The sequence below is a fragment of the Chaetura pelagica genome, unplaced genomic scaffold (genome assembly GCF_000747805.2).
Source record: "Chaetura pelagica isolate M959 unplaced genomic scaffold, ChaPel_1.0 scaffold177, whole genome shotgun sequence".
NCBI lineage: Eukaryota > Metazoa > Chordata > Aves > Apodiformes > Apodidae > Chaetura > Chaetura pelagica.
In genome coordinates this window covers 731874-759642 of record NW_009953803.1, presented here as the reverse complement: position 1 = coordinate 759642, position 27769 = coordinate 731874, and the positions used below count along the sequence as shown (strand labels likewise).

At 41.5% G+C, this 27769-nt stretch overlaps 1 protein-coding gene across 1 annotated transcript; it reads left to right on the top strand.

Annotated features, from left to right (window-relative positions):
• On the top strand, nt 1–27381 carry AFF4 (AF4/FMR2 family, member 4). Its single transcript, XM_010001223.1, has 20 exons — nt 1–123; nt 1490–2278; nt 3559–3603; nt 4475–4561; nt 9435–9471; nt 11130–11178; nt 12775–12829; nt 13446–13483; nt 13811–13973; nt 14519–15436; nt 17707–17795; nt 19393–19627; nt 20398–20495; nt 22271–22334; nt 22484–22620; nt 23030–23101; nt 23783–23876; nt 24487–24530; nt 25373–25593; nt 26646–27381. Exons 1-20 carry the CDS (start codon nt 1–3, stop codon nt 26762–26764), a joined length of 3477 nt encoding a protein of 1158 aa, XP_009999525.1. The 3' UTR covers nt 26765–27381.
• The last annotated feature ends 388 nt before the right edge of the window (nt 27382–27769 follow it).

The following is a 27769-nucleotide window of genomic DNA, read 5'->3' as shown; positions in this document are numbered from 1 at the left end:
ATGAACCGCGAGGACCGGAATGTGCTGCGCATGAAAGAAAGGGAAAGGCGGAATCAGGAGATCCAACAGGGTGAAGAAGCCTTTCCACCTAACTCTCCTCTCTTTGCTGAACCATACAAAGTTGTGAGTTTATGCAGTTCTTACAAATGCAGTTCTTATAGCACAAGTTGCATGCAAATTCAGCTTGTAAATCTGTTTTTATCTGCATTCATTCTAGACAGCTCTTGTGTCTAGCAAGTCTTTAAGCAGGGCTTGAAAATAAGCAAGGGCAGTGACCAGTGAGCTCTGCTGGCAGATTTATAATAATCCTTACAAAGAAGGGACAGCTTTCCAGGGAGTGTCAACAGGGATGATAAAACCATACCATTTTTTTGCATTCTTCAGCTTTGCTACAGTGACTCAAAACAATTAAACTGTCCTGCCAAATTGCTTTTTTTTGGGTCTAACCTTCCATCAATGTAATCCAGACCTGGGCAAGCTCAAAAAGAAATTGTTTAAATAGGAGGTTAATTTTAAATGCTGAAATATGATAGAATGATCAGCTTTAACTAGTATGCCACCTGGTTGTATTTGAATGTTTTTGTTTGCTTTGAGTAGATGACTCTGTTTATGAACTCATCCAGCTTCAGAGATGTGCTGGGTTTCCTTCTGGCTTTGATTTGCTGAACAGACCTGGAAAAATAATCTAATTCTGGGATAGCTAAAAAAGTACCATATAAAATTGTTATTGTGTAGCTTAAAACTCATTTTGAAAGCAAACCTGTTCCCTGACCACAATTTCAGCTGGTTTGTGAGATGTCAAACTTTGTGACCAAAAACTGTTCTTCTGCAGGAGGAAAGTTAAGAGATTTTTTTAAATTTCCCCCCTCCCCCCCCACTGTGCTCCCATTACTTTACTGTGCTTGAAAACTTAAATCCCACATGAATGAAGGTAACTAGAGCTGGTTGGGATGCGTGGGCAATGATACAGTGTACCTGATGTGAAAACAAACTGGTTCTGTAGGAAAGAACTCTTTATATATAACCTTGTTGGCAACAAGAATTATGCCAGTATAAATACCAATTAAAAATTTCATGCAGTGGTGAGGTTAAGCTGATTTTACTTTACTGTTAATTAAAACTTTTTAGGACTCATACATTTTGTATTAGAGAAAAAGTCTTTAAGGTGAGGGCCCCTAAGGTGACAGGAGGCAGCTACACTTTTTAAACTTGCATCCAGCTCACCAGTGCATTGTTTGAAGCCCTGATTAGTGCTGTTTCAACTGTTCCTGCTGTTGACATACATCTTTTTCCTTATGCTTTGGGAGTTAAGTCACTGCTTAAAGAACTACAATTGGGATTTGAAACCAATAGCAAAAAAGACAAGGACACTCACCATGATCTTAGCCCTGAAATTTAGATTAACCACAGTAATTGCCAAACCAATTAACTGAAAATGAAGTTGTGATTTTTTTTTTTTAAAGCATTATTTTAAAATATGTTTTTGCAGACCAGCAAAGAAGACAAACTGTCCAGTCGTATTCAGAGTATGCTTGGTAATTATGATGAAATGAAGGATTTTATAGGAGACAGACCAATACAGAAGCTTGTTGCATTTCCCAAAGCTCCAGTACCGTCGGCACCGGATGAAAAACCAAACCAAGGTTTCTTTGGTGATCAGAGACACAGCACCGGCTCCCATCAGAGCAGCAAATGGACTCCTGTGGGCCCAGCACCCAGCACTTCCTCGCAGTCCCAGAAGAGATCCTCGGCTCTGCCGGGCGGGCACAGCAGCCAGCGGGGCGGGGGCGGCAGCGCGGGCAGCGGGGGCCAGAGGCACGACCGTGACTCCTACGGCAGCAGCGGCCGCAAAAAAAGCCAGCATGGGTCAGAACACTCCAAACCCCGTTCTTCCAGCCCTGGGAAACCACCTGCTGTTTCTTCTTTGAGCTCCAGTCATTCGAGATCTCATGGAAATGATCACCACAGCAAAGAACATCAACGTTCAAAATCTCCCCGGGATCCTGATGCCAACTGGGACTCTCCCTCCCGTGTACCCTCATTTTCAAGTGGACAACACTCTAATCAGTCTTTTCCGCCTTCCCTAATGTCCAAGTCCAGTTCTATGTTACAGAAACCCACTGCATATGTCAGGCCAATGGATGGGCAGGAATCCATGGAACCAAAGTTATCCTCAGAACACTACAGCAGCCAGACTCACGGCAGCAGCGTGAACGAGCTGAAGCCCAGCAGCAAAGCACATCTCACCAAGCTGAAAATACCTTCTCAACCACTAGATGTAAGTTACTGGCTGCTTCCTGGCTTCTTCAGTGGGAGTCCCTTTGGGCTGGGATTTTCCAGCTTCTTTAAAATCACCAGCTACATAACCAAAATCTAGCTTTTAGTAAACGCTGGAGGGTTTTTTTGTTACTCAGAGCATCTTAAACTTATGCAGTAAAGGCCTATATTTGAAATGGGGAATGTACAAAAGTAATTGTTTCATTCTCCTTCCATGTGCGGATACTGTGATTTTTATTAAATAAAAGCTGTGAGACATTCAGAAAGGCTAAGTTAACCCAGGAAGCCTAATTTCAGTAGAGAGTGTCTGTAGTCAGAAGTTAGTGAAATAGTGGGATATTCACAAATACTTTGACAAGTGGATACACACGTTGTCATTACTGGGAGCCATGTTGTCTTAGACTGGTGATACAATCTGCATGTATCAGATTTTCTTTTGAAGTGTGTTGTAATTACTGGATGTGATTATTATACTTTCACCTAGGGAAAACAAACTAGCCCTAAATCACACCAAACTGAACAGGGTCAGAACTTGTATCAGGTATGCTGGGTACAAAATACAGTCAAGGTAACAACTTTCACTGGTTTGGTAATTCCTGAGTTGTCAAGGCACAGCCTCTGGCTATGGCTCACTTACTTACAAGGAGAGTGGTTGTTCCTGGGATTTCAACACATAGAATAGGATCCAGGACACAGGTAAGTTAATTTGAAAAGAAATTATTTTCTTATTCCTAAAGCTTTGATATGCTGATGCAGTGAATCATGTAGTAGCTTTGCTCCCTTTCTGCTCGTAGGAGTCAGGGATCCATAGTTTGATGGTTACTGCTGGTTTTAGCTTCATGCTGTCATGTTTTACTTCCTCATGCAGCTTGGCATTACTGTGCATTCACAGTCATGATTCTGAGTTCAGATGTTGCTCAGTGGCTTCTTCCAGGAAATGATGAAAGGCTACAATTCTCTTTCCTCTCTCTAGAGATGTTTCAGATCACTAACTGCCTGTGAGCACGTTAACTGTCAAGTAAAAAGTAAGAGATTATTGTGGCAGTTTTATAGATACCGTGTATTTGCTTTTCATAACTGCATGTGACTCATCATAAAAATATGGATCTCTCTGATATTAAAATTAGTGCTGCTGAAAAGGATTAGCAAGGTCTGTTTGTGTCTATAGAGTCCATGTGAATCACAATAAAGATTGAAGTTCTTCTAAACTGTTTCTTGCCCCTGGGGTCTTACAAGGAAAATTTACTTTAGGAGACATTAATCTTGAGTTTTGATTTGTAGGCATCAGCATCTGGTGACGTGAGCTGTGTGGATGAAATTCTAAAAGTAAGTTATTTGTGCTTTTGTTCATAACTTATTTGTTGAAAATCCAAACATTACTAAGGAGGTGGAAGGTACTCTAAAGTGAGTGCCCTTTAAATTGACTTGTTGGCAAGTCGTTACAGGAGGGCTGTTCGGGGAAACCTGGAAGCCGAGCTGAGTATGAGCTGGGCTCTGGGAGCTGCTGGGGGTGCACATCATGCCCTAGGAATCCCCACTGCATTCCTGTTTGTCTAGGCCACCTCCCTGCTAGCCAGACCAGAATTAGCCATTTCTGCCAACAAGATGTGGTCCTTACATTCCAATATCTTTAGATCATAGTAATATTTTGCTACCCCATGGCAGAACTTTCCCTTCTCTTCTACCTGGGTTATTTTATCAAGACTTTTGTAAGATTCCCCTTGAGCATTTCCAAGGCTTACTGTTTGCTCTGACCTTAAGTACTCTGTGGTCCTTGGGAAAGCTCTGAGAGAATAGAAGGCACTTTGTAGCTTCAGGCATTTGATTTTTCCTCTTTTCCTTGAACTGTGTAGCCTTCTCTCTCCTAGGATTCTTTTTTCTGCCCCTGGATCCTACACGTGCACTCCACAGTCTGAAATGATCAGACTCTGACTTCTCCTGCAGTTTATACTCTAGCCAACCAGTTCTGCTGATCCATGACTTCACTGTCTGTTCTCATGGGTAACAATTTCAGATTTAGGTTTATGTGCAGCATCTTTGTTCCACATTTGGGAAATAAAGATTTCGATATAATCCTCAGCGAAGTGTGAACAATGAACTGAAAATTGAGAGATAGGGTTACCATTAGAATCAAGATTGTAACTTTAAATCTTTGCTTTCATTTTGTTAATACTTTCCTTTTCTGTGCTGGTTCTAGGAGATGACCCATTCCTGGCCTCCTCCACTGACTGCCATTCATACACCGTGCAAAACTGAACCATCCAAGTTTCCTTTTCCAACAAAGGTCAGTCTTATATTCAGATACTGAATGCTGTAGGAGTTAACTGCTATTAAAGATCAGGATTTTGGAACTCTCTGAAGTTCAATTCTGTGAAGTTCTGGGTTTATTGTAGTGCTTTGTATCTCTTCTATCTCGCTTCACAGTAAGGTTTGTCAGCATTAGTCTTGTGAAGGATGTAATTGTTTTTCTTCCAGTTTACACACAGCAGTCTGCAGAGACATCTATAATACAGCTTCTAAATTTTTGTTTCATAAGTTCAGACCTTCAGGATTCTTCTGAAGCTTGAAAATGCCATTGAGCCTTTTTCCCTATTAAGAGAAGGCTTTGCACTGTGCTGTGTAGGACCAAGTAAGTGTGGTGTTTCCCTCCATCTAGAAAAGCAATGGAGACTGGCTGCCAGGTGCTGAGGACTGAAAATTTACTTAATTTTCCTGATCATTTTGAAATCCATTAGTAGTTCTATTAGATCTTACATTTTCAATTACAAAAAATTAAACCAGCTTTAAAATCAGATGTTTTGCTACAGAAATTTTTAGTTCACTTTTCCTAACCCCCCATGTACTTACTAACTACTGAAGTGTTCAAACTATTAATTCTAATGAGAAATCAGCACCTCTGCGCTGCTGTTGACAGCACAGAGCACGTGTCTAGGAAACCTGCTTGAGGTGACACCTCTGAGGAAGTTCTCCTGCTGCCTTCCCCAGCTGCAGGGTTTCAGGCACTGGTGACTGCCTTGAAGTGCAGCTCTGCAATCTGCAGGTCTTGACTGGGGCTGGGCAGGCAGGGCAGAGATGGGCAGTGCAGATAGCTGTGGGTGCAGCTTCAGCCAGCACTGCTCAGCTCACCATAGCTGACTCATTCAAGAGTTGGTGTTTGGTTTCCTGTACCTACTGATAACTAGGAAAAGATACAACTCAGCGATACTTTTTTTTGCTCTCCAGACTCAACACATCTCTGAAATGGGTTTGGGTGCCTAATTAGGCATCATTTCACTGGGAAGAAGTTACGCTGTTGGTCTTTTAAAAGTTGCCTTAACAGGGATAATGAAGACAACCTTTATTCTGACCAGGCCGCTGTGCTTATTCTCACCACATGTTGCCACGAATTGCCTGTTTCATCCAAATGGCTCCCCAAAACAGAACAGTGAGGGACTTTAAGAAGATTTTCTCACTGAGATCTCTTATGTAATCTGCCTAAACAGATTGTCTTCTGTGAAGTTTGACATCACCTTCTTTTGGCTGAAAGTTGCAGGTCCCATGTTGTTGGTGCACATCCAGAAAAGTCCTGCAGACTGGTGCCTGGTTCAGGCTCTGGTGGCTGGATGTCCCCAGGCTGGGGGCAGCCCTGTTGTCCTCACCCTCTCCACTGAGCTGAAAATGCAGAGCATGCTCTACAGCTCCCAGCTTTGCTTTTAAGGCAGATCTAGAAAAAAACACTGGTGTCCTGGTTCTCAGTGTTACAATGATGAGTTAGATCAATATTAATCTTGTCTATGTCACTTTTAGTCAGGGTTAATTTCCTATGTTATATAAACCTGTGAACTTTGAAATAATTCTCACCTTTTTTGTAATCCAAGAAATTCTACTCCTTTCCTCATCAACAAGGGTACTTATTCAGCTGCTTTGGAGAGTTATTCCTGAACCTCTGGGGAGGTGCTTTCCCTTCCACACTGTTGAGCCCACTGGATGGTGGGGTTGCTAGAGCTGCTTCTTTATGTTTCTCTGGTATTTGACTCATTTTGGGAAGACAGGAGGTGTGCAGAGATCTGTGTGTCTGTGACACAGAGGGGAAGCACATAAGTTTGCATAGTCTTTTTGATGTTTGAACTAAAAAGTTAGGTTGTAGTTTTTGAACCCATCGACCTGAGTTGTTTCTTCACCCGGTTTGCAAAAAAATTCCATTTATGGCTGCTCTGAGTCTTTTGACTTTCTGCCAGCTTTTTTATTTTGTGGCTGCACATCTTATCCATGGAGCTTTGTCAACTTCTCTCTCCACATCCAAAGCCTATAATTTCCTCTGCCTTCTCCCCTCTGTCATTCTTGGCAGCAGGACCTCCTCAGGATTCCAGCGGGTTAGTGAGCCATAGGCCTGTGCAGTCTGGACCCAGAGCAGAATTCAGAAAACAAAACAAAACAGTGGTTTACTTTGATGGAGCAGCACTGTTTGAGGAGAACTTGTTCAGTGCTGTGCTCGATTTATTTACAAGCAGTGTTCCACATTCCTCTTGTGTGCACAAGTTTGGTATGTTTTGCCTGCACACATAAAATTAAGCTGCCTTTGGTGGACCAGGCCATTCTATGTGTAAGATTGTTGGGATGATTTTCCCTCTGTGTAGCTAGTGAGTAGCTTGAAAGGACCCAGACTCCTGACTGGGGCCTCCCTGCATTTACTATTAATATATCTAATAATTACCAGGAAGTCTTTGAATCAGAAGATAAAACTTCATGAAAATGGGTCAGGGAAGGTTTTATAGACGCTATGAAAAAAATGTAGATTCCAGAGCCTTGATAAAAAATGTTACCCCATGACCTAACACTCTATAATTTTGTTCTCTATAACTTTTTTTTTAAACCATGGGCGTGCAGTCAAAAACTCCAGAAATACTGGCATGTTTGTAAAACATATTAAAAACCCCAGCTGCTCCTTAGAGGGTGGAAGTTTTTTGTTCAGAGCAGTTTGGGAACATTGGCAGGTTTTGTGCCTGGAGGTGTGTTCTGCACCCAGGTTTGCTCAGTGCCTGCCCCGTGCTGGGGGTACTGAGGAGGCAGTGGCCAGGTGCCCGGATCTGATGGAACACAAACTTCCTTCTGAGTAATAAAAGTGAGATTTGACCTGAAATATCAGACATTACAGGGAAATGGGTCCCTCTCAGCACACCTGGGATGAAGCCACGCTGGGCAAGGGCAGAGCAGCTCTGCTAAGCTGGGGAGGGCTTTACTCTCCACAGTTTTTTGTGTTTGAGAACAAGCTGCAATTTTGTGTCCTGCTTAAGTGTCTTCACTATCTAACTTCAGCAGTCGATTATACTTTGGTTAAAAGAGTTTTTAATGTCATCTTTCTGAAGTAGATCTTCAGAAGATACTTCTGTAAATAACCTCGGAGTTGAAAGTAGCTTTTTTCTTGAACTCTGACTTGCTTGAAGAAACTTGTACTCAAAGACAAAATAGATGGCAGGAGAGTTGGAAAAAGTTGCACATTTAAATGTCACACCTTGTTAAAGGGCACGTAAGTGAAAGGCTGCACTGTGCATGGGAAATGGGAGGCTGAGGGAGCCTGTTGCAGGGTTTGTGTCACCTGTGTCAGTCAGGGAAGATGCCTGGTCCTCCTCTGGGGCTGGCCCCAGTGCAGTCGCTCTGTGGAGGTGGTGTGTAACCTCTGTATGACCACTGGGGGGGCTTTACTTCTTCTTTTGACTTAGTCTGTCGGTCTGTGTAAGCTGAGAGTGGAAAAAAGTTGTCAGGGAATCACACTTGCACTCCTTGTCCCCATATAAATGATAAAAATGGGGTTTTATTTTGAAGGACGTGTAGCTGTTGCTTTCTGTTGAAGGCTTCTCTCCAACTTCATCTTCACTTTAAACACAAGTTATTTTATTTTTATTGTCCCTTCCTTTCTTCCAGTTAGTAAAGATTAGAGGCATTTGAAGTGCCTTACAAGGAAAGGTCCTTATCAAAAAGATACTTGCTCAAGGCATTGTCACAACTGCTTTCACTTTTGAAATCAACAGTTGAGGGAAGTTAGAAATACCCGAAAGTGCTTTGCTGTTTTAAGCTTTTGTATGTTTAAAAATTTAAATTCTGTAAGTTGCAGATACAACTGCAGGTGACTGGCTAGGCTGTTTGGGAAGCCTGGCCCACAGGTGCACCAAACCCCCTGGGTTTCAGTGCTAAATTGCCATCCTGGTTTGCCACTGCCAGAGCATTTGAGTTAAATGTGTGTGTGACTTTAGGAATTGAGTCAAACATTTCCAACTTATTTATGGGGCCAACATTTGTCCTCATTTTAAAACAAGGTCAGGAAGGTCCTATTTTAAAATGACATTCTAGCCTAGATGTAGGTTTTCAGTAACTCAGTAGCATCTTGTGTGTGTTAGTTAGAGCAATACTGTAGAGTTGTAAAAAAGTTTATGATCTGCTGTGTTTTGGGAGATAGAACTGGGTTTTTTGGGATGGGATTACTGAAGATTATACAAGTGCTAAAATTAGCCAGACTTCATCTTTCAGGGCTAGATTTATAGCTAATAAATTAATTATTTATCAAAGGTCATTGTTACTGGCTTTTGTGCAAGGGAATTGTCTGAGGACACAGACCTGGCCTTGGGGGCAGGAAGGATGTTTCATCAGGGAGTTGTGAGGAGCCCTTGGGAGAAGGGGTTTTTGGGCAGAGTGTGCAGAGCTGTGGAGATTTTAAGTTTCATTCTCTTGAGGGCTCCTTTTCGGGCAAGATATTTTTGTTGTTAAAGGGTTGTTCTGTATTCATTGTTTGTCCAGCACTGTGCTGTATGTCTGGAGAAAAAAAAAAAAGCTAATTTGAATGAAAATACATAAAATTAGCAGTGAAGCTTTTCTATGTTTAAGGAAGATAAAGAAATAGACTAGCCAGTTCCCCTCCATGCTGAAGGTACATGGCACTGGGGTTTATGGAGGTTACAGAGGGGTTTTGGAGTTTCAGCTTTTGTGGAGTAAAATGCACATGGTCCTTCTTTCAACCAAGGCAGTGGGAGAGCAGAGCTGAGGAGCAGGGAGCTGTGGGGGGGTTTCTCTTTTTGAGGTTATGTGCCATCCTTTCAGTGGAAAGAGGATCTTGATGCCAGCATGGGCTTTGAGATGTGAAAATTCCCAGTGAGAAAAACATTTGTGTTCTTTTATTCCCTTAGGAATCTCAGCAGTCCAGTTTTGGCACTGGAGAACAGAGTAAGTACATTAAACTTCCTGTGATGCGTTTAATATTAGTTTTTGTTGTGATTCAGTATTCTTAGTATGTCACATTTTTTAGAAAATGAGATTTTCCAGACTGGTCATAGGATGGAGCCTGAGTTAAGTTTGTTTTGTTTTTTTTACTTTCTCAAGTTTTAACCTACAAAACAGTTGCTTGATTTTTTCTTTTGCATTTCTTGTTGCAATCCAGAAAGGTACAGCTGCCTTGTCAAGGTTGTTACTGTCCTCTAGGGAAAAAAAAAGTGTTTTTAAATTGTCATGTTTTCCAGTTCTTGAAAAAATGCCTGAGTTGATCTAATTGAAAATAGCTGAGAACTAAACCAAAGCACCCTTTAAAAAACCCAGCTCCCTGCTGGGGAACATACTAGAAACCAAAATAGTGCTTATGTTTACATTTTGAGAGCAAAAGCACATTGCAGTTTCACTGTTCATTTTCACTTTGTCATTTTAAGATCAAGAGAGAGAACTGGTCAAGAATTGATTTAGTAATATACTTAACAATATCCCTGAGTTTCTTATCCCAGGCAGTATTTTCAGATTTTAGAGAAAAAGCAGCTTTTATTTCGATTTAACTGTATTTTTTTGAATATGACTGAAATTAATCATTTAACACAGGTAACATACCAGGTACAACTGAATTAGGTTTGTGCTGTTACCTTCCAAAACTCTCTTCCACTCCCTCTTGAAGTGATTAAACAGATTAAAGAGCAAAAGAAGAATGGTTTATTCTTGGATATTCACAAGCAGCTTAATCTAAACACCTGATACAGTAGGGAATTAAGGAAACAAATTGAAACTTAATTCCATGATGCTAAACTAGTCTTAGGTTACAGGAGCAACTGACCTTTGGGTGTGTGGTTGAGTCCCTGGATGTGTTTGAAAGTCATCTGAATATGGCACTTGGGAATATGGCTCAGTGCTGGGCTTGGTAGAGTGGGGTTAATGGTTGGACTTGAAGGTCTTAAAGGTCTTTTCCAACCGAAGTGGTTTGGTGATTCTAAGAGGAGAGGCAAGGTTAGTCACAACACAGAACCAGTTTTTAACTCCTGATTGAATTTTCTGGCAAACTTTTTAACAGCCTCAGTTCTTGTTCCTGTTGAACTACACGTGGCAATTTGCCAGAATTAAAGAAAAGGGAAGGAAACCACCCCCCAAAACTGAAAAGCAGATTATATCAGTGTGTATTTCTATAGTAAGAATTGGCTTCTGAGTTTGATTTATGTATCTAAAGATTATCTGCCAAAAAGCTACGTAAGGATGTTGAAACAAGACCGATCTTGACAGTCTGATCTGTGTCCTGTGTCCTGCGTGTAGGAGGCAGTAGATTAATCTTGATACAAGCAGAACAGTTTTTAACACCATTAATATCACAGTAAGTGTGTATTGGTTTAGACAGCAATGATTTAATTAATTTCTAGATTTTCTTGATTAAATTATTTGCTGTATTTATTATTTTGTCTCTACATCCATTCACTTCTTCAGTCTCTGGGAGATTGTACCTGGCATCAGCTAGCTATTACTTTCTCCTCCCTGTTCAGCTGGGCTTGGTTTGTCTAAGGCTGTACTTCTGGAAGCTTAGGAGTGACTTATTTCCCTGGCTAAGTTTTCAACTGTTCATTTATTTTTTCTTCTAGAACGATACAATCCTTCATCAAAAACATCCAATGGCCATCAGTCCAAATCGTAAGTGGCTGTTGAGAAAACGTTTTTCAAACAACAGTTTAATTTTAAGAGACTTGAAAAATAGCTGTTTCTTTTAGTAGAATGTGTCAGCCCTAGCACAGGCTCTTTAGCATCTGTCTCCTTGACTGGCAGAAAAAAGGGATAATTTTCTCTGCAACAGGAGAGCAAATATGGCACATTGGAGAGATTAACAAACAGACTGTGCTGCCTTTCTTTTCCCTGTTCCTTGTCAGTTGTCCAGGTGGGTGTGCAAGAGTCTGGGCCTCAGAACTGACTTTTGAGCCAGAAAGGTATCAGCTCATAGGAATGGGCAGGATGGGACAGGACTTAGCAAACTTGTGTGGTGCAGAGCTGTCAGCTCTGGAGTCAGCTTGGAGTAGCTGCACAAATGAATGGGAACAGTTTTGTGTTGTAGGAGAGGGCAGAGTATTTCTGGGGTCTGGTTAGGCTTGTTCTGCTCGGTCTCTTAACTGATCCAGCATTTTACTCTGTCAATTGTGCAGCTAGGAGGAAGAATAAAAAGGAACTGGAGTATTCTAGAGAGCTGTAGTTTGCCTTTCTCATACCTGGAAACCAATTTTATGCTGTAAAAATATTGTTTCCAAACAAATATGTCCATGAAAATAAAGGTTTTTTAGCTGATTGTATGTTTAGTGAAAGTGGTTGTAGATTCTGAAAACTCATACTACCAAGTTAACATTTGTTGTGGTGCAGTCACAAAGTGGAGGATTTAAGGATGAGAGGTGGCATTGGACAGGTGTTGAGCTGAGATGCTTAGGAAGAAAGTTGAGAAGATACTTAGTGTGACAATACAGTTTTTAATTAAAAAAAAAAAGAAAGGTTGTGATCTGGTCAGAAAAACATAAAAAAGGAAATAAATGCATCCTTTTTAAAAAGGTAACAGTGAAAAATACTTCAGGAACTATCTAGATCATTCAGAGTAATATTTCTTTTCAGATTGTCAGTAGAACAGCTGAGCTGAGAAACTGAGAAGTATTAATTTCTAAACCTTTGTTCTTTTCTTTTTCCAGATGCGAATCAAACCAGACAGAGTAAGACATTTTATTTCTGTAATCAAGGGTGTCTTTCAATAAGCACCAAGGCTCTGTGTTCTGCTCTGTGTGTTCATATCTTTGCAGTATTGTGCAGTAGTGCCTGTATGTGTGACTACCATAAATAATTAAGACTTTGAATAATAAAATAATGATGATTTAGAACAGTGGCACTGTTGCCACAAGGCAGGAAACAGCCACTAGAGTTACCTTTCTTGATTCTGTTTAAACCAATATTCTTGGCCATTGCGCGTAAGTTGAACATACACGTTAGCTCCTCCCTCATTAGTAAATTGTGTCCAAATTCCCATCTAAATTTAGCAGATTGGACTAAGGAATCAAGAGTACGAGAATCCTAATTCTTCTCTAAAGAATGACTTACCTCACCATTCTTAAACATGAAATGTGAGGCTGGAATCTTGTGGAATTCACCCACGCAGCCTGCTTGGTTGTATAAACAGTAGCATGTTGAAATGTAGAGGAATGCTTTGAAAGTAATTAACCTACGTGGAAAAACTTGTCTCACTTTCTCTCTTTTACTTAGTATGTTGAAAGATGACCTAAAACTTAGCAGTAGTGAAGACAGCGATGGAGAGCAGGTATGTTCATGAACCAGAGTTTCAGAAACTGAGCAGCTAAGAAACAAACATCCAGTGGCATGTTTTTAGACAAACCTCAGGTATTCCTAAACATAAACTTGGGGAAAATGATCTGGTTTTGGGGAAACAGTGCAGGTTTCTGTAGAACATCTTGTTGTACTGATTTCAGCCAGGCTCTCTCTGACCATAAAATGGGCAATAGTGTACTTTAAATATATATAAATATAGATACAGTGCTTAGCAACATGATTTAAGCACTGAACAGGTAAATTAGGTTATGGTAGGGGGATTTAGGTTATGGTTGGACTTGATGATCTTCAGGGCCCCTGCCACCAGCATGACTCTGTGATTGTAAAACAGGAACTCTTAGAACTGTGTGTGTAGGACTCTGAGATAATAGGTTTGTGGTGAAAAGTTGAACAAAACTGACTTATTTTCCTTTCTGTATAAGGAAAACGCAGACACATTTAAACTGCTGAAAGTACTGAATTAAGATGCATTTCAGGCTAAATGATTAAAAAAATGTAGAGGCTCTGATTTGGTGCTTTGCAATTTAATGGTATATACAATCCTGAAGTAACTTCTAGAAGCTTCATGCTCTTTTTCTTAATTGCAGGACTGTGATAAGACGGTGCCAAGGAACACACCTGGGAGGTAGGCATTCCTTTTTAGCCTTGGAAACAGTGCTGATGTTCAGTCCAGTCAGCACTCCTGACTTGATCTCATTTTTAAAATTCATGGTTGTCTTTTGTTTTGTGTTAAACCAAAAAGTGATTAGAATTTAATCAGTGATTAGCTAGTGTATATCCTGCAAATTATATTGACCACTTGGGAAAAGCAAAGGCTGCTGTTTCTTTCCAGGGTGAGATGCATTCAATTATGTTGAATTTTTTAGTACATGTTAGTTAAAATATTACATTTCATTATTCCTATTTGTGCCTCGAGTAGTGTTTGTTTACTTTTCCTTGTTTTTGTTTCCAGTAATTCTGAACCTTCACAGAATAACAGTGAAGGAGCAGATAACTCAAGGGATGACTCCAGCAGCCACAGTGGGTCTGAAAGCAGCTCAGGATCTGACTCTGAAAGTGAAAGCAGTTCCAGTGATAGCGAAGCTAATGAACCATCACAGAGTGCATCCCCCGAGGTAGATTTTGACATGTATTTGGGCTGTCTTCATTAGCTTGGCATTAATCCTGAGTTTTAAGAGCAGGAAAAAAAAAATAATTCTTAAACTGTTTAAAAAAACAAACCCCAAACCAGAGTGACAGATGTGGGACGGAATACAGGCTTTCAAGATGGAATAGTATTTTGCTGAAGTACCTGTAATTGGAGATGTAACAGTTCTTTATATCAGCACACACTGGATGTTTGACTTCAGAGTGGATTTTACCACCAATGATCTATGAAGTGCAGAAAAGGGGTGTAGTAACAAGCTTAAAACTGGTGGGATTTAGGCTGGGAAGCTGTGGCAGCAAGTACTCCCTGTGGGGGGCAACTGCTCCTGGCGAAGGAACAATGAGAGCTGTTATTTGTGCCTCTATTGATCAACCTCTTTTGCACTTATTTATCTTGGGTGGTTTTGGTGCAGCCCTTGTTCTGGCATGGAGCAGCAGGGCTGTCCTGTGGGAAGGGTGACAGAACCGGGAAATACTGGGTCTAACACTGGGTTTTTTTTCCATTTGTTTTTAGCCAGAGCCACCACCAACAAACAAGTGGCAATTGGATAACTGGCTGAACAAAGTTAACTCCCATAAAGTCTCACCAGCTTCTTCTGTGGACAGCAATATCCCATCTTCCCAAGGCTACAAAAAAGAGGGTCGGGATCAGGGGCCGGGGAGCGGATACGCTGATCAGGGCGGATCCAAGGATTCCATCTCCTCCACCCCAGGGAGAGACTCCAAACCCACCCAAAAGGGCTCAGAGGGCAGTCGTGGCAGGCAGAAATCACCTGCCCAGAGTGACAGTTCAACACAGAGGAGGACTGTAGGTAAAAAGCAGCCCAAGAAAGCAGAAAAGACATCTGTTGAAGAGCCTAGAGGGAGTCTTAAAATAGAGAGTGAAACTCCAGTAGACATGGCAACAAATATCCCTTCCAACAGGCACAAGGCAGCCACAAAAGGCTCCAGAAAACCCAGTATAAAGAAAGAGCCCAAATCTTCCCCTCGGCCTACAACAGAGAAAAAGAAATACAAGGCTTCAAGCAAATCTGCCCAGAAATCCAGGGAATTCATAGAAACAGATACCTCATCCTCTGATTCTGATGAAAATGAGAGCCTGCCTCCTTCCTCACAAACACCCAAGTACTCTGAGAGCAATAGGACTCCTGTTAAATCTTCCATGGAGGAGGATGACACCTTTTTTCGGCAAAGAATGTTCTCTCCTATGGAAGAGAAAGAGCTTCTTTCACCACTCAGTGATCCTGATGAAAGGTACCCACTCATTGTGAAGATTGACCTGAGCCTCTTATCAAGAATACCAGGGAAGCCTTACAAGGATGCTGATGCACCCAAAGTGGACAAGAAAAACGTGCCAGAGAAGCATGTGAGGGACTCCCAGAAGCAGCCATCTGACAAAAGTTCTACAAAGGGCAAAAGGAAACACAAGCAGGTGATAATTTTGTAGATAGACTTTTACCTCTTATCTCAGCCTCTCAGTGGATTGCTGCTGGTGTCAAGTGTGTAGCCCAGAGACCCAGATGGCACCTGAATGGGTGATTTAGGAGGTGGTTTTGGCTAGTGTCTTGTGTAGAACACGTGACTCAGCCCTGTGCTGTTATGGTAGAGACTATTGGGGTTTTCTTTTGGAGTGAAGAGGGGAAGGGAGAAGGTTGCACCTACAGGAGTGTTGGCTTTGTAGCCAGAGTTGCAGAAGGTGGCACAGCTCCTCTCCCTTTGAGCCATCTTGCCCTCTCGTGCCTCCACTTGATCTGGCATCAGCCCCTGCTGTGCTGCAGGCCAGCTCAGGCAGCAGATCCAATGGAAAATTCACCTGGCCAAAAAAAAGAAGGCAGTTTTCAGCTGGATCAGCTCCTTGAACCAGTGAATCATACAACTGCTTATTGCCAGGACAGAAACAAGCTTGGGGCATGGTGGCAGGAGGGGTGCTGCTTTACTGGGAGCAGAGGAATCTCTCTGTAAGCATGTGTAATCTTTTCCAAAAAAGCATTTAATCTTTTCAGCTATAAATAAAAAAACAGAAATGCCTGGGGACACTAGAATGGACAGGAATCAATGGGGGAGCTGAGTAGGAGCAATAGTCTCAGAGGGGAGGAGTGGTAAGAAGTAGTTGGTGGTGTAATTTTAAACAGCTTGTAGAAACCTGAGTAGGAGCAATAGTCTCAGAGGGGAGGAATGGTAAGAAGTAGTTGGTGTAATTCTAAACAGCTTGTAGAAAGCTCTGGACATTGCCAGTCTGTGTCAAGAGCAAACCTGTGACTGTAAGATGGACTGAGTGATCAAAGGGTTTTACACATTCCTGTTTTCCCTGAACTTAGGACCATGAAGCCCTGGTTTGGGGATGCAGAAATTGCCCTGCTGCACTGGATTTCATTCTGAAAATTTCATTTTGACAGAGATTTGGCAGTGGTTGTAAGACTTTGTTGAAGTCGAAGGATTATATAATATCATCCAGAGAGTCATTTGTCTCTCCAGAGGAGACAGATAATTTCAGTGAAACCAGTTTTCTGAGCAGCCCAAGTAAGCTTGGTCCCTGACTGAAATTAGTGTTGTCTAGGAGACTTGGTGTGTAACTGCAAACAGGGTTTCTCCTGTACTGTTTGTAAGATTCCTGTTTTCCTTGGATAAGGAAATTAAGAGAGAAAGAATGAGCTTTTTTGTAAAATTGGAATAACTCTGACCAGTACAATTACTGATTACGTTTTGCAAGTGTTACTGTATAATTCCTAATGCTGATGGGAATGCACTCACATCTTCCAGTGGCTCTGGATGCACCAGCTTCTATTTCTGTGCCAGTTATGCCTTTCAGTCCACACTGGAGTTACAGCATCAAAGAGCTGTGTTCTTATGTCTAATCCAGAGAGCTTGGGGAAGAACAATTAAGTTTAGGCTTTCTCCCAGCAAATAATCTGGCTGGAAACCTCAGATTTCCCTAATCTTTGCTGGTTCATACCCAAAAAGATGTTGGCCTGTTTGAGGCAACTGAAGAACCTCCCCCTTTCCCCCTGGCTTTTGGTCCTTGAGAGGACTCTGTGCACAACTGTCACCACTTGGTTTCTACACAATATTTGCTTGTGCATTTCTTCAGTCATAGGGCTGAGTGTTGCAGCATTGGTGGGACAAAAATGAAGCCTTTTGAGTCTAAATCTGCATTATGTCACCAGATGACTTACTCTGTGAGGCCCTATTTTCCATTTTATTCACTGTGCTGACCAGTGCGTGCTGAAGACAGCTTAGAAATTTACCTTCAAGACCCTTTGGGTTTGGGATTCAATTTGTATAAAAATCTCTGAGCTTGCTTTAATAGACTGTGAGACTTTTGCCTTTTTCTGGCATTCATAAGACACCTCTGGTAAGCTCCTCAACACAAAATCTGTCTCCTGATGTCTTCTTGAAGCCTGTGGCAGATTTTTCTGGTATTTCATGGTGATAATGTGTTTGTGCTAAAATGAACAACTTAGCTGCTGCTTCTTTTATGCAGGTTGGTAGTTTAGAAGCCAGACTTTGTTGTTGATTCTGCTCCAGTATCAGGGTCTGATTAAACCTACAGAGTAGGTGCTGTAGGGCACATTCTGTAGATACCTTATTCTGTGCACTGCAAAACATAGACTAAACTAAGTCTCTTCATGTGAAACATTGCTACTCTGTGAAGCTATAAAGGTGAATGTTTGCCTGGATGTATTTCTTGTTTGCTTTATTCAGAATGAGGATGAAAACAGAGCCAGTGAAAGCAAGAAAACCAAACTGGAAGAAAAAGCTCCTTCAGGACACAAGACTTCCAGCAGCAGGGAGTGAGTATCTGGGCTCTGTTTTCAACACTGAAGGCTCAGGGTGATGAAGGAGATGATGGATGCCTGTCTCCTTCCTTCCTCCAAAAAAAGTGTTTCCTCATTATTAATCAGTGGGCAAACCTTCATTGTTTCTTACTCTTCAGACAGATTTACTTCAGAGGTTCTCTTGATGGTTAGTGGAAATTAATCTCCATAACCAGCCCTATTGGCCAAGGACAGTTGTTTAATTTGACAGAAGTAAGATAACCCCTGGTGTGAAAGGGTGCTGTGCCATGGAATACATCCTTCCTGGTTTTCCCCTGATGTACAGTGATGTTTGGTTTTGGTTTTGGCTGTACTTACAGCTTTTGGGTCTTGCAAAAACTGCTCTTAAATGAATCCAATCTGGTGATTCTCCATTTATCAAGTATGTCAGTTGGGAGTAAATTACTTTTACTGGCATTGTTTGGGAAGCTGATGGCATTGAGATTTGGATCCATGGATTTAGCATCATGTTTGCTTTATAAATTAGATAAAGAGAAGTATGAGTGGCACACAGCAAGGTAGCACAGAATTAGCAAATCACTAATGATGCTTATTACTCTATTACTTGCATGTTATTTCTGTGATTTTTTTCCATGCTTTTTGTAATAGCTATTATGGTCTTATTTGATTTATTTCTTGGTCAGTATTCATCCAGCAGAAAAAGTAAGGTTTTTTCTTCCACTGTCTTTTAAAACTCAGCTCAAGCAACTGAGAACTGGTGTAACTGTGTCATGGAAAATATTTCTGTGCAGTGAATAATTGCCAAATTACAAATATGTGAGAAGCTGCAGCACATCAGCTGCTAGAAATCCTGTTTGCCCATTCTGAGCTGCACAGGATCTTACTGTGTGTTAGGAAACAGATGTAGAATGAAGGGATGCATTTCCAGCTTGGTAATGTTTTTTGTACCTGCTATTTCTGATACCCACTAGATTACCAGTGCAGTTGTCTGGGGGACATTTAATTAAATGTTGGGATTTTATAGAAAATGTGTATAAATCATCATTATGGGAAGCCAGGAAGAGCCAACAGTAGCCATCAGTAGCCAAGGTAAGTAAGAGTGTATGGAAGGATAGGCTGAAGAAGCTTCCCAGTGTCCTGAGTTCCAGAGAACATTTATCTGGAGCATCTTTGTTCTGGGCTGCCTGGTCTGCAGCAGACAGCCTGGCGCTGGCCTTGGCAGGGACTTCTTACCTTGTCAGTGTTCAGGGTAGTTTTTTAACAGCTCTTGTAGGGATGTGGTTTTATGGTTAGAACTTGTCTACTGTGTTTTCAGGTCAGAACAAATAAAATGGTGAGAAACGAGTTCAATCTGGCTTCCTAGGAACCTCGTCACTGAGAGGATGATTCTTGCTTTTCCCCCCCTGTCTGATTTGCTGGGTCAAGCAACAGAAATCTTGCTTGGTTAAAAAAAGGGTTTTATTTTAATTGAAAATGTCGAAAAAGAGGCTTTATTTTAATTTAAAATTAAAAAAAAAAAAAAAGATTTGTGGTGTTGGTGTTTTGGGGGGTTTGTTTGATTTTGTGTTTTAAAGGAAAAGAAACAAAAGCTGAGTGTGTTCCTTTTGTCCAGGTCTTCAAAGCCAAGTGCTGTGAAAGACAAGGATTTGCTGCCATCTCCTGCTGCCCCAGTCCTGCAGAAAGATTCCAAGCAGGAACACGGGTCCCGGAAGAGGACAGTCAGTCAGTCCTCATCCCTGAAGTCCAGCAGCAACCTCAGCAAGGAGGGCAGTGGTGGCAGTAAAAGCAGCTCCTCTAAGCAGAAGAAGACAGAGGGGAAGGGTTCGAGCAGTGCTAAAGAGGCCAAGGTAAAGGGCTTCTTCTGTAGATGCCATCAGCCTGTCTGGTTGCTCTGCAGGTTGATGTGTCTGTGGGACCTGAACAATCATTTGCAACCTGATGAATGTGGGTTATGAAATCCATCTGTGTAGTCACGATAAACCAGAGTGGAGAACACGTAGGAAGCTGGGGAGTTGTTTTATACTGTTTAGCTACTGAGAACTGATTCACTTGTGACTCACAGAATGTTTCCAGTGTCCAGTCTTTTTACCCTGGAGTGTCATGTTGAGCCACATGTAGTTTAGGAGAGCAATGAGTGTCTTGTGAAGACAGCTACCTTTTCTCCCTGAAGGTGATGCTTATCCTTCCAAAACTCTTTTTTTTTTTTCCAAGGGAAAGACATTCAGCCAAGTGTGTTGCTGAGAGAAAGGAGAAATCCTAAAAATATTAATCACCTCTTTGTTAGTGTGGAAAAATAGGACTTAGGAGCAGTGATGTGGGAGACTTGGGAAGGGATTTCCTAGAGCCAGGTGTGTCTAGAAAGCCTTGGCTGCATTCCTTCCTCTAGTGGAGATCTCCTGGTGTAGAAGAGTGAGGAGCTTGGTGGTTGCCTGGGGCTGCCAGCGTGGGGTGGAAGCCTCACAGAAGCTGGGTTACTGAAACAGCCACCAATCTGACCTTATGGCATGTAACATCTGAAGTCAGGGAAGAAATTTATGCAGCAAATTACTATTCTGAAGATAGAGGAGAGATTTAACAGTTCTTTACATTTATTATTTTGCAACAATTTGCCTTTCAGGAAAAGATTCTGAACAATTCCTCAAGCTGCCCTCCTGCCTCTGCTTCATCTATGGAAAGCTCAAAGTCCAGGAGAGCAAAACTTGTTTTTGATGATAGGTAAGAACTGCAAAAGCTGCCATTCTCTTTGTGGGGCTGAGAATCTGCAGACACAGCCCTCTCCCTGCAGAGAAGAGTCCTTTGGCTTCACAAAAGATGTTAAAGTACAAGCCCTGGCGAGCTGCGTGTGGTTCCGGTGCTTGTCTGGCTGCTCCTTGTGCCAGGATGCACTTGGCAGAGAGCACAGGCCTGCAGGAGCAGCCATAGCCTGCCTGGACCTTCCTGCTAAGCATGAAAGGACCAGCAGGAGACTGAAATAGCTCAGGGTTGTTCTGTTTTTAAATGCTGATGGGACCTTTTCACCTTTCCAGAACACTGCTCCTACCTATCTGCCTGCTCTGCTCACCAGAGCTCCTGTTCTCTGGAGTTGGGAGTTGTGCTCCTTGGTGGTAGAGAGGAGCCCTGGTTTGTGAAATCCCAGATCCCCAAGAGCAGATTTAATCCTATAGGATCAAAGAAATCATCTTGAAAATAAAATGAAACAAACATTTTACTGTCTTGTGCAGACTTTAGCTTTTCCACTTAAAATTTCAGCACAATGTGCTTACTAGGAAGGCATTTCTCTTTGTTGTTCTTTAAATTCACTTTACACATAAAATTATGTTTATACCAAATGTAAAAGTAACTTTCTGGTTAAGAACTCTGGAAGGGGGCAAGCTAGCTGGTCAGTGTGTTTCTTCTGGTAGTTATCCCTTAAAATAAACTAAAAGAAAAAAATAAGCTAAGTGAACATGACAGTTGGAGTATCCTATCAGTCATTTAGGGCAAAATAGTTTAAGAGGATTTTGTAATTATTCTAAGACATAATGGGGCCAAGAAATTGAGATAAGATCAAACTTGAAAAGAAAAGAAAAAATCTGAGTGTGGATTGAAGTACAGGACCAAGAAATTGAGATAAGATCAAACTTGAAAATAAAATAAAATCTGAGTGTGGATTGAAGTACAGGAGACAGAAGAGCACCCTCCAGGGAGCAGTGACTGTGCTTTGGAATGGCAGCATGTCATAGCCTTGTGGTTGTGACTGAAACATGTTAGGATTTCTTGGGCCTTAGAACTGAATGGATTCATTCTGTAGGTCTATAATCTTTTTAATATTGTTGCCTTGTAATGACATCAATCTCCTGTTAAAAATCCCAACTTCAGATATATTTAATTCTTGGACAAGTAAGATAGGATGGATGGGAGGATTTCTTTCAAAGTCTAATCAACTCATAGGTAATAATTGAAATATATAATTACATTTCTGTGATTACCTTCTGCTCACCTAGTTGTGAAAGTCATTTAGCATCAATTGTCTTGGCTGGCTAAGCAAAAGCAATTAGTGCCTGAATCCATCTTGATTATTTTCTGTTATTATAATGTTTAAAGGTTTCACACCCTCAGTAATGTCAGTCCTGAAGGTACTGGATTAATTTCTCCTCAAATTGTGCAGGTTTTTTCCTTCCTTGCACCTGTTGTTGGAAGAGTGTTTGGTTTGCTTGACTGTTAAATGCAATAAATTTAACCAAATGATGTGTAATCACCAGCTTGCTGGAAAGAGAATTACCTGAAACTAGAGAACCAACTTTAAACTTGTTTTACTGATTTCATCATACTGTAACTAATCATACTTGCTAACTATTTTAACAGCTTTTTATGAGTTTTATCATAGTGTGGCAGCTGTAACTTGAGGTAGAAAAAATATTAAATTTGGCCATATTAAGAAACTTCAATCATAAAAGCAAATATTAAATATGAGTGGGGCTGAGCCCATAAATTTGTGTCCTCTGTTGCAGGACTTACTCAGCTGATCATTATTTGCAAGAAGCTAAGAAGCTAAAGCATAATGCAGATGCATTGGTAAGTCAGTCCCCAATGCTTAGCCAGTGTTTGCATGTGGTTCTGGGGTTTGTTTGTGGCTTTTGCCATTTTTCTGCCCTTCTGGACTGGAGCTTCCTTGTTCTCCCTCTCTGGTTTCTGTCATTACAAGTTTTCTCCCTTCTCCTCAGTCTGACAGGTTTGAGAAGGCTGTGTACTACCTGGATGCTGTGGTGTCCTTCATTGAGTGTGGGAATGCATTGGAGAAAAATGCTCAGGAATCCAAGTCCCCGTTCCCTATGTATTCAGAAACTGTGGAATTAATCAAGTAAGCACGGATGGCAAAGCATGTGCAGAGCTCGAGTGGGTGGGAAAGAGGTCTGGGAAAGCAGAGCTGCTACATTTACTGAAGTTTTGCCACCAGCTTCTGCGGTCTCTTACCATTCTCTGATAAAACTGGATCACTTCCCAGTTTGTTCCCATTGCTGATCTTCAGGTGTTCTTGGGGAGGTTGAGTTGCTTTCTGCTCAGGCTCTTGAAGTCTCTGTACAACCTGTAACACCTGAGAAGCAAAATTATTCCCATTACTACCTGGTCAGCAACTTGCTCAGGGTCTGAGAGAGGTTCCTCAAATGGTGAAGATGGTTGAAACTAGAAATTCCTGAGAACATCAGTGTTTTGGGATTGATAAATGATACTGGAATCTTTATTTTGTTGTTTACTTGATACCTTTATAGATACACTATGAAACTGAAGAACTACTTGGCACCGGATGCTACGGCTGCAGATAAAAGGCTGGCAGTGCTTTGGTAGGTGTATGATGAGCTTCACACAAGGCACTCATCCATTGCCAGTGTTTTATGTGCATGAAATGCTGCATTACACAGAGTTCTCAGGGGATTCTGAACCAAATACATGGGTTTTCCACTTGGCTGTATGTAACTATTGATGCTTTGTATCCGATTATTGTGCTTTGGGCAGGGGGAATGCTGACAGTTTTTTTAAATACTCAGGGATCCTTCCAGTGATCAGTTATAATCTATCTGTAAAGAATGGTCAAGTAGTTTCCTGGGTTAATTAAGTGGCTGCAGCAGGGGTAGAGAACCAGAACTAGTTGGTGTCAGGTGGAAAAGAAAGGGGAGGCTGCAGCAAAGTGTGGTAGACTCATGTCCTGATGTGAAAGAAATATAAATGAAACCCTTGTGTAGGAAGGGACTTAGTGCTGTCTCCTGAGCTTATACTGCACACTGATGGCATCAGCAAGATCACTGAAAATTACAGTTTCATTCTAAGGCACATAAACCCATGTTTCTGTTCCCTTGAGAACTAGAAGCTGGTTATGGATTTTTTGTTTGAGCTACAACTTGAGAACTGTCTGGGCAGAGTTGGCACAGAACTTAAAATACATGTTTACTAGAATATTTAAATTCATTGAGATGTGATAAACTGCACTTTAACTGTCAATGTTTTGCTGTTCTGTCTTTGGTCAGTCTTCGGTGTCAATCTCTACTATACCTGAGGCTTTTCAAACTGAAAAAGGAAAGTGCGTTGAAATACTCTAAAACTCTGACTGAACATCTGAAGGTAATTGCATCTGTATGTTCTTAGAATATTAAACCTAATCAAATCAAAGCTCTCCATCACTTAAAATTCCTGAGTCCAGTTTTTGGACTTCTACATGTGAACGTGGCATAGACCCTATGTAAAACTGAACCTTGAAAGCTTAAGTGACTTCAGGATTTATTTTCAACAAGATGTTGCAGATGAGAAAAACCAGGATACTTCTGTCATGTTACTCAGTCCTTAATATAGACTGAGATTCCCAAAGGCACACGTGAGGATATGTAGCTAATGTCACTGGGTTTCTCTGACACTTGCAGCTCTCAGTACCGGGAGGAATCAGGCTTGTCACTTGCCTGACATCTCAGATTTATGAGCCATCTTTAATTGTTCTGTGCCAGTAATGACAGATCTTTTGCTATTAATGGGCTGAAAAACCCAAAATGTTCTCACAAGAGGCAGTGGGATCTAATGTTTAGAGCAGAGGGCTATTCAGTCCTGTATGTATTGAGTGGCCTTAAAAGAAAAACTACAAACATTCATTTGTTCAAAAAATAGCCAATTAACTAGAAAAAAAAAAGTATAAATAGAGTGTAAACAGAAATCAGGTGACAAATATATTTTTTCCCAACAGAATTCCTATAATAATTCTCAAGCACCATCACCTGGCATGGGAAGGTGAGTACCAGTTACTTGGGTTTCTCAACTTACAGCTATTTTTCTAGAGAAACTGTCTGCCTGAGGTGCTCAGAGAGGAGCTTTTCACTCCTCAAAGTGTTGGGGTGATGGTTCTAAGGATGTAGAATTTTATTCCATTGTTTTGGTAGTTATTCTGAGGTTTGAAGACTGCTGCTGGGGTCGTGCCCTGCAGGGAGCTTGTCAGGCAGCTCCTCCATGCAAAAAAAAGTGTCAGGGTGTCACACACAATCATTCATCTCACTGAGTTTTGTTGTTTAATGTAGCTATATTAATGCTGCAAGCCCAGATGGCTCCAGGTACTGTCAGGGTTGACTGTTCCATGGTATTGAAATTTACTTCTCTTTCAGACCTAAAAATGCACCTTTGATAGGTCCAGTCTGTGAATGTAAGGAGGGCATTTCAGATTTGCACCATGTTATCTGGAAATACAGTATTACAGCAGTGCAGGTACCCTGCAGCTGGAATGTTGTCATTACCACTCTCTAAGGTTCTGTTTGTTGAAACAATGAGTTGAAGATTGTGTTGAATGAAGAGGTGGTGAGGTTTGGTGGTGAGGTTTTGGCTCTGAAGCTAAAACAGAGGAGTGGGAAGATCCTCAGCAGTTGTTACCAGCTCTTCCATTTCAATTGTTGTAGGGCAAGTCCTGACTTCTTGTGTTCAAAGTGCAAAGTTGGGAATGTTTGAGCATCTCACACCCCGAGATGTGGGAAGAGAGGTCTCAGAGGGCATCTTGCAGCATCGTGTACCTAAAGGACATTATATATATACACAAATAATTTGCAATGCATTTTACAATGTGGTATTTTTCTCTGGGTTAGCAGCAAGCCTGTGGGTATGCCATCCCCAGTCTCTCCAAAGCTGTCTCCAGGGAATTCAGGAAATTACTCTTCTGGGGCAGCCAACCCTTCAGGGAGCGGGTCCTCGGTGACGATCCCCCAGCGGATCCATCAGATGGCAGCCAGCTACGTCCAGGTCACATCCAACTTCCTCTTTGCCACTGAAATTTGGGACCAAGCTGAACAGCTGTCTAAAGAACAGAAAGGTGAGTGCTGGCTCAGCTGGGTTGTAACCTTGGATGTACCAGAGTGTGTGGAAAGACCCATGGGCTTTAGATATTGGAGCTGCAGTTAGTGGTTGCTGAGCCAGGTCCTCTGCACGTGTAGGGTGGAGTACAGTGATCCCCCAGGCTGGTGGTCTTAGTTGTCAAAGTGGTGTTGGAGCTGTTGTTTCCTCCTAGCTGTGTGTTTTTTAAAATTTCCTGTAAAACATATGGTGTAGGAAGAGGAACTTGGTGCATTTCCATTTCTGAAATTCTCATGTGAAATGCACCTTTTGTAGAATCATAGAATGGTTTGGATATGAAGACACCTTAAAGATCATCCAGTCCCAATCCCCTGCATGGGAAGGGACACCTCCTACCAGCCCAGGTTGCTCCAAGCCCCATCCAGCCTGCCCTTCAACACTTCCAGGGATGGGGCAGCCACAGCTTCTCTGGGCAACCTGGGCCAGGGTCTCAGCACCCTCACAGCGAAGAATTTCCTCATTATGTCCAATCTAAATCTCCCCTCCTCCAATTTTAATCCATTCCTCCTTGTCCTCTCCCTCCCTGCCCTTGTCCCAAGTCCCTCCCCAGCTTTCCTGGAGCCCCTTCAGGCACTGGAAGGTGCTCTTAAGGTCTCCCTGGAGCCTTCTCTTCTCCAGGCTGAACACCCCAACTCTCCCAGCCTGGCTCCAGAGCAGAGCTGCTCCAGCTCTCCCATCATCTCCATGGTCTCCTCCGGACTCTCTCCAGGAGCTCCTTGTCCTCCTTATTTTGGGGGTTCCATTAATTGGACACAGCACAGTTTGAGGAGGAAGACCAAGGAATATTTACCACATTTAACCATACTCTTAATGATCCTTATCAACCAGTCCTGCAAAAGAGTAAAGAAGTTGACTGGAAAGGACCATTTCCCTTTATTTTTATTCTTCCATCATTCACCCATCTTTGTTTTCTTCCCCTTCATCTCTAAGGTGCCTGCTGACGAGAGGGCAGGTTGGTGTAGGATTTCCCCTGTCACTTGCACGGTTTAACTTGTCTTTCTGTTGTTTTAGAGTTCTTTGCTGAACTGGATAAAGTTATGGGCCCTCTGGTTTTCAATTCAAGCATCATGACAGACCTGGTGCGTTACACCCGCCAGGGGCTGCACTGGCTGCGCCTGGATGCCAAGTGATGTTGGGAACTGAAGGAGTGGAAATTGGAACACGTTGATCTCGCTGCCTCTGATTTATCTCCACAACACTGTGTCATGTCAATAAGGAAGACTGCCATAACACGTTGCTTAGTTGACACTAAGAGCAAGGAATGCTTTCACATGTCTCCCATCCTCGTGTTTTGTGTTTTAACCCCAAATCATCTGGTTTAATGGACTTGTTCAGTGTTCCCCTTTTAAGTTATTTAAATATTTTAAAATTCGCTACATATAAAGATGTAGTTTTGCTGATCTGTCCTGGATAGATCATTGGAATTCCAGTCATAATACAGAAACAGTCAGTTTAAATCCTATTTATTTTAAGTTGTTGTTTGTTTTTATTTTTTTAAATTTTAATTTTGAAAAGCCCAATTTGGGGCAGCTTTTAGCTATTTCTTCCCTAAATTTACCCTTTTGAGTACTTAGAAAAAAAATTAAACATAGACACTTTATTTAAGTACTTTGTGAGCTTTGTTACTCTGTAATGTCTTGTGGTGGTAGAGCCTGTGAAAAGAACTAGGGTTGATAGGTTCTAACCTGTAGGGACACCATACTTTTCATGCCTAATGCTTATGAGTCAACTAATAAATGACAACTACAGATTTATTATTGCAGAATTTGTACTAAATAGAAAAGTTCCAGATATTCTTCTACGTATTAAGATACTTCATTTAAATGAATTATAAAGAAATTTATATGGAAAAGTATTTAGCTGGATCTGACTTGGATTGTTTTCAAGGCAGTTTCAAAGCATCGATTAACACTATAACAATCACAAAACATTACAGTAATTTGCATTTAATGTAATATGCAAGTAATGGTGTAGGAATGAACTTCAGTCTGATGGGTGTGATGCATACAGGAAAGGTTTCCAAAATGGACAATCTCATACTCTTTTTGTAGCTCTTCAGTTTAAATACGTTTTGTTTCCTTGCTTGTCATTTTTTGACACTTAGAAAATCGGTGAACTTTGTGGTTAAAAAACCC

Bases quoted from the DNA above. Each gene is read 5' to 3' on its own strand.
- AFF4 (XM_010001223.1), top strand. From the start codon at position 1: ATGAACCGCGAGGACCGGAATGTGCTGCGCATGAAAGAAAGGGAAAGG. The intron at 15,437-17,706 runs GTGATAATTTTG...TGCTTTATTCAG, and splicing joins GCAAAAGGAAACACAAGCAG to AATGAGGATGAAAACAGAGC. The intron at 22,335-22,483 runs GTAAGTCAGTCC...CCTTCTCCTCAG, and splicing joins AGCATAATGCAGATGCATTG to TCTGACAGGTTTGAGAAGGC.